This window comes from Strix uralensis, chromosome 5, assembly GCF_047716275.1.
Source record: "Strix uralensis isolate ZFMK-TIS-50842 chromosome 5, bStrUra1, whole genome shotgun sequence".
Taxonomy (NCBI): domain Eukaryota; kingdom Metazoa; phylum Chordata; class Aves; order Strigiformes; family Strigidae; genus Strix; species Strix uralensis.
The window spans coordinates 73,726,072-73,739,317 of record NC_133976.1 but is presented as its reverse complement, the minus strand read 5'-3'; the positions used below and the strand labels follow the sequence as shown (position 1 = coordinate 73,739,317).

The following is a 13,246-nucleotide window of genomic DNA, read 5'->3' as shown; positions in this document are numbered from 1 at the left end:
TGTCGTGTGGCAGGCCCAAGAATTAAATCTTAAGAAAACTCCTTATGAGAACAGCATATAGATAATCAAAAAGAGAAGCCAAGGAAGGCAGACAGAGAGACAAGCAGAGGATGAGCTAATGAGGCAGACATGCTCAATGGAGGGATGAGCAGGTGGAGGGGAAGGCTCTTATCTCCACAGTGAATGGCAGCACGCGACTCTGGAGAAGTCCAGCTGCAGCCGTGCGGTGGGCACAGCTCGGCTTTGCAGGCAAGGTGCCTGCTGGTGGGAAGTTGTGCACAGCTCTGCGTAGCTCGTCGACATGGTGAAGCAACATCTAACTATGCAAGGTGTGCCGCATTGCTTGTCCTCATGTTTTATTTCATTGCTGGGATGCTACAGTTGCACAGGTTGTTTGCACATTACTAGGAATAAAACTATTAGCCATGGTCTCTCTGAGGACTCTATGGTTGTTGCTGTTCTGCACACCAGGGCCACTCACCATTTCATGGACCTCGGATCTTCCCGCTCATGCAGCATACTCTTTGCCACCAGGGTGAAAAGCTCATTAACAATCAGTTATACTTTGGAACAATCGGAGAGGGGTTTATTCCAGTTTTCTCCCTCTCACCTGAGCTGTAGCATCATCCTTAGCTCGGACTGAATCACTGCTTTCCTCCTTTCTCCCTGGCCTCACCAACAGCCTGAAGGCACCCAGGCAACTATTTGTTACTAGCACCGGGAGAGTGATTGTGACCTGTTTGTCCTCAGCTCCCATGTCTTCCTCAGGTCACCTGAATGTGTGGAAGTTTCTCACAGTTCTTGCCGGGAGCTGCCAATCCACACCGGCTGGTGAGGAGTGGTGCTGCCAGGCAGAAGCATGGAGTAATCCCTCTAGTATGGTTCCCTGTGATGGGTACCATCCAGACAGACAAAACTGGCTGCCAGGCAGAATAACCCCCAGCTTTGCTTTCAATCACCTTTTCAGACTGTCCCATGGTGTGAGAGTGGTGCTCACCGCAGCTCCATGGGGAATAGCTAGAAATGTGTGCTGGACCACTGGGAAGGAAAGAAAGGGATAGTGCAGAGAAGATGAGTAAGCGCAAGCCCTACAGGGAGGCTAGAACTGCAAAGACTGCGTCTAAAAGACAAGGCTTGCTGACAGATGGTACAGACAGGTTAGACATGGCTGTGAGTGATGTGGAAAGAGGAAGAGAGCTGGGAGACTCTGCTTTCTGTCCCAACCACCAGCCACCAGTGCGAACCCTCACGTATTCTCCTTCCTCATGTTGCAAGCAACTCTGTCCAAGTTCAGTACATACATCCTGGGCAGAGGCATGAGCCATTGAGCAAGTCTCTGCATGGCAAGGTGTTATGTAGCTATCAACTCCTCTTCAAGTCTCATAAAAACTATATGTCCTGGGCAATGCTCAGTCCCATTGATGTGATCTGCTGTGATAAGGGGAATAACTCTTTCTTGAGATGGTTTTAAAGGATAACTATGAATTTATTTAAAGCTACATACCAAATCAGATGCGTGGGCCATCGGACTCAGCAGCAACAGCACCATTTGCCTTCTGTCACAGACTGCCGATTTGTCACTGTGGGCACCAAGCCAAACCATGCCGGTGATAGCCCCGCTGAAGCTGATGAATCTTCACCTGGGCTGGACTCAGCCTTGTCCTTCCTCCTTTGTTTCCATACTTTGTCTTGTCTGGTTTGTGCTCTGCAAGGCTTAGGGCAAGGCAGCTCTACAAAATCATTCCTTACCCCCACGTACAGGCAGGCAGATTCAGTCTGCAGCAGGGAGAGCTGGATAAGAAATGTGCCTGTGAATGGGATTTTGTAAGATGTACCAGCAGTGGGAATGTGACAAGGACACTGGTATAAAAGGCAGAGCTGATGGTAGGTGCCAGGGTCTCTTGTACCTGCTGCAAGAAAATACACCATTGCATACTCCAGTTTTAATTCATACCCATCTGAATTAGAGCATCAGATCATACTGTTAAGTTAAAAGCACCCACACGGCATGATTCAGATTTAAAGGATCTGTTCCCCCCTTTGAAGCTGCTGCTAATTCAGAGGAAATCTGTAGAAACAGCAACACTTCATCCGCCCGATATTGGTGGTTGTGAAAAAAGACTCAAACTCTCCCTCTCTGTACTTCTTTTTCTCCCTCACTTGCACTTTATATTCTATTTCAAGGTCCTGCTTGAGGCTGTAATTCCTGCAGAGCTCTTGGGTTCAACTAGTTGTCACACAGCCCTGTTGTTCCCCGTCACCATGCTAGGATGCGCATGACTGCGTGGTTATTACGTTTGCTTGTAGGCAACCCACCTGGGGACGGCTAGGTTATTCTGTCGGGGAGATCCTGCACCGTTTCTTCTCCTGTGGCGCTATGCCTTACTTCAGCAATATGATGCTGGGAATAGAAGAGAAATTAAGCCAAGAAATTAGGACGCACTTCATTAAGAAACACACACCCTTTTGCTTAGCCCAGCATGCACTAGGCTAGGACTGGGTACCAAAGCACTACTTCTAATCAACACTTTTCTGGCAAGTGACATTCGTATTTTTGTGCTTTTGTAGTGGCTTAGGAGCAATCTAAATTGCTGTGGTGTCCCCTTGAGACAGGTGGATTTTCGAATGAATCCCTTCCTCACACTGGCCTACTTTATTTCTGATGGATGCTGTGTGGTGCAGGAGTTGAGGCTGGGGTGATCAGAAACATCTGCTCTGGCCTGGCAAATCTACAAAAGACAAAGATGAAAGGTCATGCGCTCGCTCTCCTGGGGGGGTTTTGTGGGATTTTTTTTTTTGTTGTTAATTTGTTTGTAACTCCGTAGTGTTTAGTGGGAGGGAGGTGTCAGTACCTCAGTACAGTCATTGTCCCCTTTTCCTCTACCTTGTTAAACCTCTGACTCTCACTTGGCAGCCTGACTCAGCGCTGATCCCCCGATACTTACCATTCACACTGGAAGCAGGTTGCAATTGCAATTTCCATCCCATCACTTCGGGCGAATATTTACTCCTCCTTTATTAACTTGTGTTTGTCTTTCTCTCTCTTGCACATTCCTCCTTTCATCCTCCCCCCCTTTTTTTTCCTTTAGCGGTGGGTGTACAAATTAAGCTGGAGTTGCTCCAACACAAGTTTTGGATGGCCACACAACAGGTAGGAGCATCAGCAGTCATGCATAGAGACAATTTAATGCTCTTCATCAGCTAGGTAGATGCTATGTTACATCACATATGATGGCATTTTGCTGAGGGCTTTTGTGAAATTCATATTAAAAGTTTTATGAAGTAGATTAGTTTGAAATCACACATTTCTGTAATCCTTTGACGGCACTAATGCCATGTGAGCCATGAGTCTGTTCTGCAAATGCCATGTTGACAGTGTCAGCATCCTGGCCTGGCATTAGCTCTGCTGCAAATGACACATTTAATTGTGGAAATATGTTTGTGCTCATTCAGCCTTTCAGAAACCTCACGGAAATCTGCAATTTTGAGCACATGTAAAAACTATCTACTGCCCTCTCTTACATCTTGATAAAGGTAACAAAATTCTACCAGCTTGCCAAAATAAAAATTATTTGCTCCAGGGATAAGCTTTCAGTGTTATCCTAATTTGGGGCACTCTTGCTGGAAAAAGCAAGAGGAAAAGTCCAGAGTTCGCCATAGTGGCAGGAGCATCCTCGCAGGTGAGAGATCACATAAACCTAAGCTGAGCTAAAAAGACTTCTGCAAAGCATGTGAGCACATCCTGAAGCATCAGCAGAGAGCTTTGTTTTTAAAAATCTCCTGAGGGCCATACCCAGGCAGTTCTCACACAAACAAGCCCCCATGGGCATTCAGTGAAACTGGGAAGGCTTATTAAAGAAGCTGAAAGGAGACTTGTGTGCCAAGTGCCTGCATGTTGCAGCCCTGGTAGGTGCTGGTATGAAAAAAGCCTGCGTATGGTTTCCCAGGACGTGACTGCCGTTTGACAGAGGAATGACTAACAGATTTTGTTTTCTCTCTCTCTCTCCCGCTTCACCACATGCTGTGCCGCTCTGGATGTCCACGCTGTGCCTCCCGTCTCCCAGCCCAATGACAGTGATGTAAGTAGACAAAAGCTGGGGACAGGGAGGCATCCCAGCGTGCCTCGCCGCAACTCGGCTTCGTAATTGTGTCGTTTATGTGCCAGTGTATTTTAGGCACTGTCCCTTGTCTGTAGTCACTGGAGACAGTCCAAGCCTGTTGTAGGCTGTGTTTGTCTTCACAGTAATTAAGTGTCTTTGGCAAAGCTGAAAGAGCTCTGGGTCACAGCATTTCAGAGACCTGACCAACAGCAGGAGGAAACTGTGAGGTAGGCTGATCTCTGAGGAGGGAGCTGTGCCATAAGGCAGTAGATGTGGTCTCAGAGCAACTGGGAAGCTCAGGTTCAGCTCTGCTTCCCTCCGCAGGGGCTCCCTGCAAGCTGCCAGTGCCCTCAGATCACGCTCCTCACCATGCTCCTGCTGCTGCATGGCCAGCCCAGCACCGGGCACTGCTGGAGCTTCTCCAGGTCTGGAAGAGCAGTGGTGGAGAGACTTAGTCCTCACACTGCTGAGGAAGATGGTGTGAGACACGGGCCCTTCTTGTGGGAAACCACTCTGGTTTACCTGGGTTTCTGCTCTGATTTCTGAGCTCTGGGGTCTGTATTGGTTATCCCCCAAGGTGATAATAGTGGTTCATTGTGACCATATTTCTCTGCTGACCAAAGGAAGAAACCCACCAGGGTACAGGGCCTCCTCTGTACATACATCCAGGGAGACAAAACAACCCAATGCTGCTTTGTGGCAAGGCAGGGGTGAGATGATGCTTGCAACTTTGAGTAAAGGGATGTTTTTAAACCATCATCCCTAGACCATCAAAAAAACAGTCAGAGCTGGAGCATGAGCAGGCAGTATCGCAAAGCCCCAGGGCTTGAAACAAACTCAGGCATCTCCAAGCCTCCTCTGAAGTTGAGCGGAAGGATAGAAACGTGGACCTATTGGTTTTGTTCTGCAAAACTCAAGAGGAGAAACAAATTCTAACTGAAAGCAATGATCTTCTTGTGGTTTGAAATGGCAAATTCACTCTTGTTACTGAGAATCATCCAGAAAGGGGGCTGAGGCTTATGTATAAGGGTTTTTCAGAAGGGCAGCTGGCTGAGAGCAGACAGGCTAGTCCACACGTCAGTGTCCTTCCCTGACCGCAGAAAACCTCTGTCAGGAAAGGGACTCTGTGTACAGAAATGGCAACACCATGTCAGCTTTCTTCCCTCCACTACTAGAGAAAATAGCATTAAAAAGTAACACAGGGAGAGAGACACAGGCAGCCACAGCAAACTCAGAACAATTATGAAATCAATAAGCACCTGAAGGGCTTTGTTACTCACCACTTAACCCCTCATGTCTCCACCCGGTTCAGTGTTGTGAAACACATGTCAAGTCCAGTACACAGAAATCCTAAATGAAACAAATGGATGCTGCCTTGGGCTACATGAGCACCATTCACATCCTATTTATCATTAGCTGCCTGGAGAATAAAGAAACAAACAGCAACAACAAAAAATCCCTGCCTGAGTAGAATCATGATCTAAAATACCATGCCATGTGTTTAGTCCAGATACTAGCAGATGCTGAAATGCATGCTAGTTTACCACTGGTGCACAATAACTTTTGCTTTTGCAGCCAGAGAGCTTGATGCTGCCCCCTTTCTTTATAAGTGCCACCTCTGCTCAAAGTGCATAGGTACTGCGGGAAGTGTGTCAGGGAGGCAGGTGCAGGATCAGAGCCCTCAGCAAAGGGGACATTGCTCCGAGAGGTGGGGAGTACGCAGAGCCCCTGAGTGCCCAACTTGGAGGATGGTACCTGTGCATGCCTTAGAGCCCATCTCAGTGGAAAAACCAGCTAAACTCAGAGCTATGGGATGCTGGAGACCTTTAGCTCAGTAGTCCCAAGGTGGAGACTGTGAGATGAGATCATGCCCATGGTTAATTCCCTGCATTTCCTTTCTAGTGCAGTGCCTTGGATGGTGCCTGTCCGCTAAGCTGTCAGGATGACGTAAGTTGCCCAGATTTATTCTCTGTACCTGTGATGGGTGTGATTGACTACCTGCTCTGTGGAGATGTCTGTCTCCCCCAAAAAATGGTATTGTCTGTCATCTCCTCACAAGAGGTTGCACAGTTGGGGCAGGACCTCTTGCTGTTGAGACAAACCTGCAGTTTAGGTCCTTCCCTCAGCTGTGAGATGTCAGCTGAGCATGGGCAGGGGCATGGGGATTCCAGCCAGTGACTCTCAGGAGAGTCCATCTTCTCTAAGGCTGTCTCACTGGCATCCCAGCTCTTCCAAAGAGAGTGGCTGTCAGCACGACATGCGTGCTGGACAATCCTCTTTGGATTTACATCACTGCTTCAACCTGGGTCTCAGGCATATTTGGGACAGGAGCTCCTCTGCCCTGGAGAGTGGGATCACCAGAGAACTTTCATTCCATATTCATATAGGATTTCCTCGGCATCCTAGTTTTTACCTGTGACACTTAAAGGTTTTCATCTAAACTCTGTGCCTCCATTTCCTGCTCTGCAAAACAAAAATAAGACCAGCACTGATACTCAGTGGTGAGGAGAGGGTTATTTCATGAGCGGTTATAATACCTGAAATCTGACAATGGAAAGCATTAGATACCCTTTTATTAAAGAGAAGTGCTGTTCAAATATCCTGCCTCTTCCTGCAGAATGCCTTGTCTTCTTAAGTGTGGCTCACAGCCTGCTAGGCCTGCACACAGCCCTGTCAAGAGACAGTCTCTGTCACAGACAGCTCACAAACTAAATACCTCAAAATGGAGGCAGAGGGAAAAGTCAGTTGTGTAAAACCCGTGGTAGCTGAGCCGTAGGGCTAGGCATGGAAATGCCGAGGCTGTTGCCATAAGCACAAGCCCACACCACTCCATCCTGCACACAGTGGTACATACCAGACAACCATGGGAAAAGCTGTCTTTAATGTTGCTTCTCTTTCATCTCTGCAGATACTGAATTGCTTCCTCATTGATAATAACGGCTTTATACTCATTTCCAAAAGACCTTCAGAGGTAAGAGAGCATAAGAGGAGGAAAATGTGCTTGGCTTGTTCCTAAATAACCCTCCAGAGCTGGTTAAAACAAATGAAGTTCAATTGTGTAATAAGGGTGGCCGCGGTGTAATTAAATTCAGCTGTGCGGTGAGGGGGAAGCCTCCCGGCAGAGTGACAGCACATCCTAGGTGAGGAAGGAGTTTGCAGTGATAAGGAAGGAACTAGTCAAAATATCTTTTTATCAGAAGTGAGGAAATTAGACTCCTTTCCCTCAGCACAGATGCTACTGAAAGATGATCTGAGACAGTCCCAGAAGACAGGCGTGGCAAGGGAAGGGAAGGGAAGGGAAGGGAAGGGAAGGGAAGGGAAGGGAAGGGAAGGGAAGGGAAGGGAAGGGAAGGGAAGGGAAGGGAAGGGAAGGGAAGGGAAGGGAAGGGAAGGGAAGGGAAGGGAAGGGAAGGGAAGGGAAGGGAAGGGAAGGGAAGGGAGCAGTGCTTTTGAGCACCTCTGAAGTCAGAGCAGGCATTCTTCAGGAAAGAAAACTGAGGGGATGGTCAGAGCAAAATGCCAAAGGCAAAAATGAAGATGAAATCATTTAAGCAAATTAGAAACAGGAGCACACTTAAAGAACTGGAGGATTTACTGAACTTGCAGACATGAAAAGAGTAAGAAAAAAGACTCAGAATAGTAATAAAAATAAAAACTTCTTCCTTTCCTGCTGCTGCCAGCATCTCCATGACCATTTCTAGGGAGCTGAAGGGGCACAGTTGTGATGTGACATCCAGTGCAGCCTGGGAAAAGTTGACACTACCACACACTGCATGGTTTAGCTATACTTTTCTGCTCTCCAGTAAATTCACCACAGAGCTATTTGTTTCAAAATAATGAAAGGCCGTGGATTTGGATGTCGGAAAGTGATGTGTTGGAACAGTCTCATAAAATACAAAGCAATAAGTCAATAGCTAAAGTGGGCTTATAGAAGAAATGGGAAATGAAGCGGTTTTGTTACTGACAGAAGTGTGGAGTTTCATTTAAATTGCCATAGTACTGGAGTTAACAAATACTATATGTGTATTTCCAGAAGGCAGTAGATCTGATCCCAGAAATTACTTTCTTGAAGATGTGAGAAACAGGTTGAAATGGAAATTAAAATTAAAGTAACAAAACACCAAATGGATGTGATTGGGACAAGCAGCACAGCTTCTATAAGGGAAGAAAATCTCTTATGAGCTATAATTCTTTGAAAGTGTAAGTAAATCAGGAGATAAGGGAGAATGGATGACCTACTACATTTCAGTTTTTCTAAAAGCCTTGTACAGAGTCCCTTACAAGAGGCTGTTAAAGAAGTTCTGGTTAAGGTGTGAAGTGTGAAGTAGTGTCATTGATCTCAAAGTAGCTGGGGCAGAAAAGAAAGAAGAGGAATTTTTAGACGGATATTTAGATGGAAAACGTCAGCTATATGAGTCCCATGGTTTCCCATCTGGACTTGTGTTGGTTAGCATATTCAGAATAGGCTGGCAAAAGAAAAAGGTGAGATCGTGAATTCTGCAGGCACTGCACAGTAAGTTCAGAGAGGCCAAGATGAGAACTATTGAGACTCACAAAGCAAAATGAATCAGCAACACAGTGGCACCAGGGGGTGATACAGACAGATATCAAGAGGGGGCATATTGCAAGGAATAACTAACCTCTTTTCTGTCAGCACACTGAATATTCCAGTAAAAGTGCCCCTTCAATGACGTGGTGTGCCAAAAAAAAAGCAAAGAAAACTTGAAAAATAAGGGAGGAAAATGCTGTAAAGTTGTATTGGCTCCCTGCTCTAGGAGGCCAGGTCTTTTGCATGTTCAGGATGTGCTGGTAGTCTTAGGAAGTGCTGTTTCCTTCTCTGACCCCCATGACATTTTCAAAGGTGCTTTACTGAGGCCTATGGCATGTGTCCATACATAAAGGCAACTACACCCTTTAGCTCCCACCTCTACTGTTTGTTCTCAGCACTGCCCTCCTGGGCTCTGTCTCTGTATTTTTCCTGCATCTTATGGAAAATGGGTTTTTCCAAAAGCTCGTCTCTGAAAGACCTGACTAGCAGAAACATGGCATTATAGTGGATTTGTGTAAATTATAAACATTATCCACATGCCTCCAAGATGAGGCATTTCGGCAGGCACCAGGGCTGTCATTTCCTCCAGCTGTTACCTCCCCTGACCTCGGAGAGTCCACCACTACTTTTCTTCTGATTTCTTTATCTTGTTCCAGTTACAGCTTTTATTTGACAGTGGCATCATGAGTGTCCACACTGTTAAACCCTACAGGGAATTCAAGACAGCAGCAGCATTAAATCAATGCCCTGCATTTCATAGGCTTGCCACCTGGATGTTGCTGTGTGGGACCACTTGCTGCTATGTGGCCTTTCCTGCCCCATCCCACACTCTTCCCTCAGAGCATCCTTTAACATAATGCCAAAAAAACCCCATACCTGGATTTTTGTGGATATTTTGCCTTTCTGGAAAAGTGAGCTAGTTCACTGCCCTCCCTCCCTGCCTCATACCAGACACCAGGACCAGCAAGAGCGGTTCAGCTGCCTGGGTCAGCGTTTCGACTCAGATGTCTGGGTAAGCGTTTCAGCCCAGCAGCGGGGAGAAGGGCAGCCTGCCCACATGCTGCCTGTTCTGCCCCACCAGCTGAGATGGGAGTGAGTTTATTGGATGCCGAAGCAGCAAGGGTGCACAGGCAAGAGCCATGCACCTCACTGAGCTGTGCTGGCTGTGGCGGCTCCAGCACAAGCAGGGCCCCACACACGTCCCCACTTCCCCAAGGAAGGCAGCAGAGGAGCTTTCACATTGAAACCACCAGCTTTCTGGGGCAAAGTGCAAGCTAAGAATAGTGGAGAGGTGCCAAAGTGCCTGTGGCCTTACAGCCCCAGGGTCAGCAGCTGGTGTCAGCCCCCACTCTGGGGGCTCTGAGATGTTTTGCTCCATCTCTGCTCACTCCCCTGGGGCTGTGGTGCTTTACAATGCGCTCAGCCCACTGCCTGCCCAGGGCTGCCTGCTGGCCGCACCTCCTTCCCTGGGTGACCACACTGGAAACCAGAGCAGCTTCATGCAGGAACAGGGTGAGGACAGCTTGCCTCAGGCTCTGCTCCCCTCTGTCCTTGGGATGGGGGATCAGGATGGGGGATCAGCCTAATAACCTCTGCCTGAAGGTGGCAGGAAGTTTACCAGCAGCCAGAAGCCACAGCAGAAGAAGGACTCAGGATTTTAATGAGTGATGAGTTGGAAATTCCCTTCAGGATTACCTGGGGAAGAATGGGTAATCTTAATTCGGGCTAATCTCCCCATCCAGACTCATCACAGAGGGACCAAAGGGTTAATAGCCAGAGCCAGGAGAAGGGGGTGAGTGAGAGAGAGGACTAGTTGATCTAGGGCAGGAGAGGAAGGGAAAGTATCAAGCCTAGACTGTGCTTCAGGGTGGGCTGCTCTGGGCTACAGTGCTATGTTTCTGCTGATGTTTGCAGCAGTGGCCCCACGACCACCCCGAACTTTTTAGCCACCTTTTGCTGCCAGCCGGAGGCACAGCTGCAGATCACAGGTCTGGAGCTCCCTGCATCCAGATGTCCCCTTGCTCACTAATCGCTCAGTAAACCTCTTTCTGTAGGACTGCTGCCTTCTCCCTGAGGCATCATGCAGGGTATGTCTGCAAGCTCTGCCCAGGTGGGACTCTGGGGACAGGGTCCAGGCTGGCAGCTAAAAGACCAAGATCCCACCAGGGCTGAGCAGAGGCTGTGGGGAAGCAAGGGCAGGCCTTGTTTGAGCCATGCAGTGAGGAGGCCGCTGGCTCACCCAAAGCCTGGCCCATTTGGCAGATCCCATTTTTCTACAGCTTTTGTGTGTACCAAAAATGCAAATTGCTCAATGAACCAGCAAAGCATGAACACATATATGTCTGTGAGCAGTGATGTACCTTTTGAGGCATTTGTGTGCTCCAGGATGCATCTCTTTCCTGTGCGTAGCCTGCATATGCGTTTGTGCGTTCTCAGCTGCAGGGGGATGTGATACAGCATGTGTCATGCAGGATGTCAGAGGCGATGCTTTGTGCTGTGAACCTCTGAAGTAGCAAAGGCCTGTGGAAACCTGTCCAGAGCTGGGAGTTAGGAGAAACACAGCAGAGGGATGTCTGGGAGAGTAGCAGCTAGTCACTGGAGGAAGCAGGTTGTAATGAGAGCTGCTTTGCAAAACGTCGCTTCAGTGAAGGACTGCTTTGGTTTCTGCCAAGTGATGCTTTCCTGTGTTACTACCTGCACAGCTACCTAAAAGAGCACCAAGCTTTGAATGTCTGATTCGGTGTTAAAGGCCAGTTTGCTGATGCTTTTCTGAACACATTCCCTAGGCCTTACTCTCAGTTACACTAATAGCTCCTCATAGTTGTACCTATAGGAATGATGGCCTACCTGGAGAAATTCGGCCAGATATCAGCATCTTTGGACAGAGCAGGCCCCTCCCCTTGTCACACCAGCTGCAGCTTGCACTGCGTTAGATCCCACCACTCTGGCTCCTGCTGGTACTGCAGGCTGGATTAAATAGAAGCAGCTGGCCTCCTCACCACCCTAATCAGATTGAAAGAGCGAGGGAGGTAAAAAAAGTTAGCGCTTGCTCAGACACATTTGACTATGTCTGAGATGATTACAGCCTAAATGCTCAAAGGGGAGTTCATGTTATTTATCGATTTATACAGTGAAACACCTTCTGAAGCCTGTTGGGAAGAGACTCATAACCATGTAACACTACCATTAAATGATTACCATATGAATTTAGGTAAATCTGCCTAAGGGTTTTTTTTTTTAGTGGAAATGCCCCACTCAAATAAATGAAGTCATCTGTCATCTGCTAATACGTGCTAAATGACTGCTAGCCTATCAATGGAAAAGTAGAATGTCCCCCCAAACTGCGTGAATAACATATGTGAGCTATTTACTGTGTCAAGACCCATGAGCCAGGAAAATAGATGGAGGACAGCTCGTATCTGCGCTTTTATTATTTATGAGTATTTTATTTACTTGCTTGCAAACAAAGCAGTGGACTTGGCAGATTTGAAGCATTTTTGCAATAGATTTGTCATGGTTTAGTAATCAGGAAAGCCAGAACTGTTGTTTGTTTGAAGAAGTATTTAAAGCAGTGGTTCCCAGAATTGGATTCAGACTGTATTTGAGGTTATTGACTCCAAAACATAAATGGGAGCAGAGGGCCACAAGCTCTGCTTTTAGTCCAGGCATGCAAGTGGGATTTTGGGGTTGTTACTCCCCAAATGCAACTTTTGCTAGAGTGGAGCCTGTGCAACAGCTCTGACTGTGCCAGTGCATAGTGTGTAAGCTAAACGGATGGACTGTTTTGTGTTGTGCTGTTTGGATTACTTGCCTGCTTGGAACTTGCACAGCAGTGAGTTGTAAAATTGCGTTTGCTACCTAAATAAATATGTACAGCACACTTACACATGGTGGGTCAGTTTGCCTAGGGCAGCAGGAGACCAGAGGTTTCCGAAGCCACTGCGGCCATGGGCTAGCAGAGAGGCTCAAGTGGAAGAGACTCAGGTGTTCAGATCCAGAGAACGTGGATTCACAAAAACCTACAGGCAAGCCCAGGCTTCCAGTGAGTCAAAGTGCCTGGGTCTCTGCAGCCTGAGAGTCTGCCTTTTTTTTGTCACAAGCTGCAAGGACTTACGTGGGCTAAATAATTTCCAAGCATGGTAGGAACAGTGCAGCATGCCCAGCTGGTGATAGGGGAAGTCATCCCTCAAGCTTTCCAGCCAGCCAAAGGACAAAGCTCGACATTACCTCCTTATAAAACACTCGTTATATGTAGTAGGCCTCCAGACAGACCGAATTGGCTGGAGCCATGGAGCGTTTGGAAATTTTACTGTTGTCAGTTTATTCTGGTTTTTCTTTCTTGTGCTCGCAGATTGGAAAATTTTTTGGTGCAGTGGATGGCTCAGTAATGACCCAGCTGATAAACATGGGCATGTTCAGGCGGTAAGTGGGGGATCTCCATGCTGTACTTCTCTTTCTTCAGGTGGTGTGTGGGTCAGAGCATACTGGTCCCCATAAGCAGCACCTGAGCAGGGGAAAATGCACGTGCTGATGCATGTGACTCTCTTATTTTGATACAAGAGCTCCTTTAGCTACCTGTCCCCTCCCCTGACTCGCT

The 13,246-nt window shown here is 47.5% G+C and overlaps 1 protein-coding gene across 10 annotated transcripts in view; it reads left to right on the top strand.

Moving 5' to 3' along the window:
* CACNA2D4 (calcium voltage-gated channel auxiliary subunit alpha2delta 4) overlaps positions 1 to 13,246 on the top strand; it is a 132,854-nt gene that overhangs the window by 102,425 nt on the left and 17,183 nt on the right. For all 10 annotated transcript variants that reach the window (XM_074871689.1, XM_074871683.1, XM_074871686.1 and 7 more), the window contains 5 exons: positions 3,090 to 3,151; positions 4,065 to 4,079; positions 6,003 to 6,047; positions 7,009 to 7,071; positions 13,001 to 13,071. In XM_074871689.1, the coding sequence (XP_074727790.1) occupies positions 3,090 to 3,151; positions 4,065 to 4,079; positions 6,003 to 6,047; positions 7,009 to 7,071; positions 13,001 to 13,071 (256 nt within the window). The remainder of the gene's footprint in view (positions 1 to 3,089; positions 3,152 to 4,064; positions 4,080 to 6,002; positions 6,048 to 7,008; positions 7,072 to 13,000; positions 13,072 to 13,246) is intronic.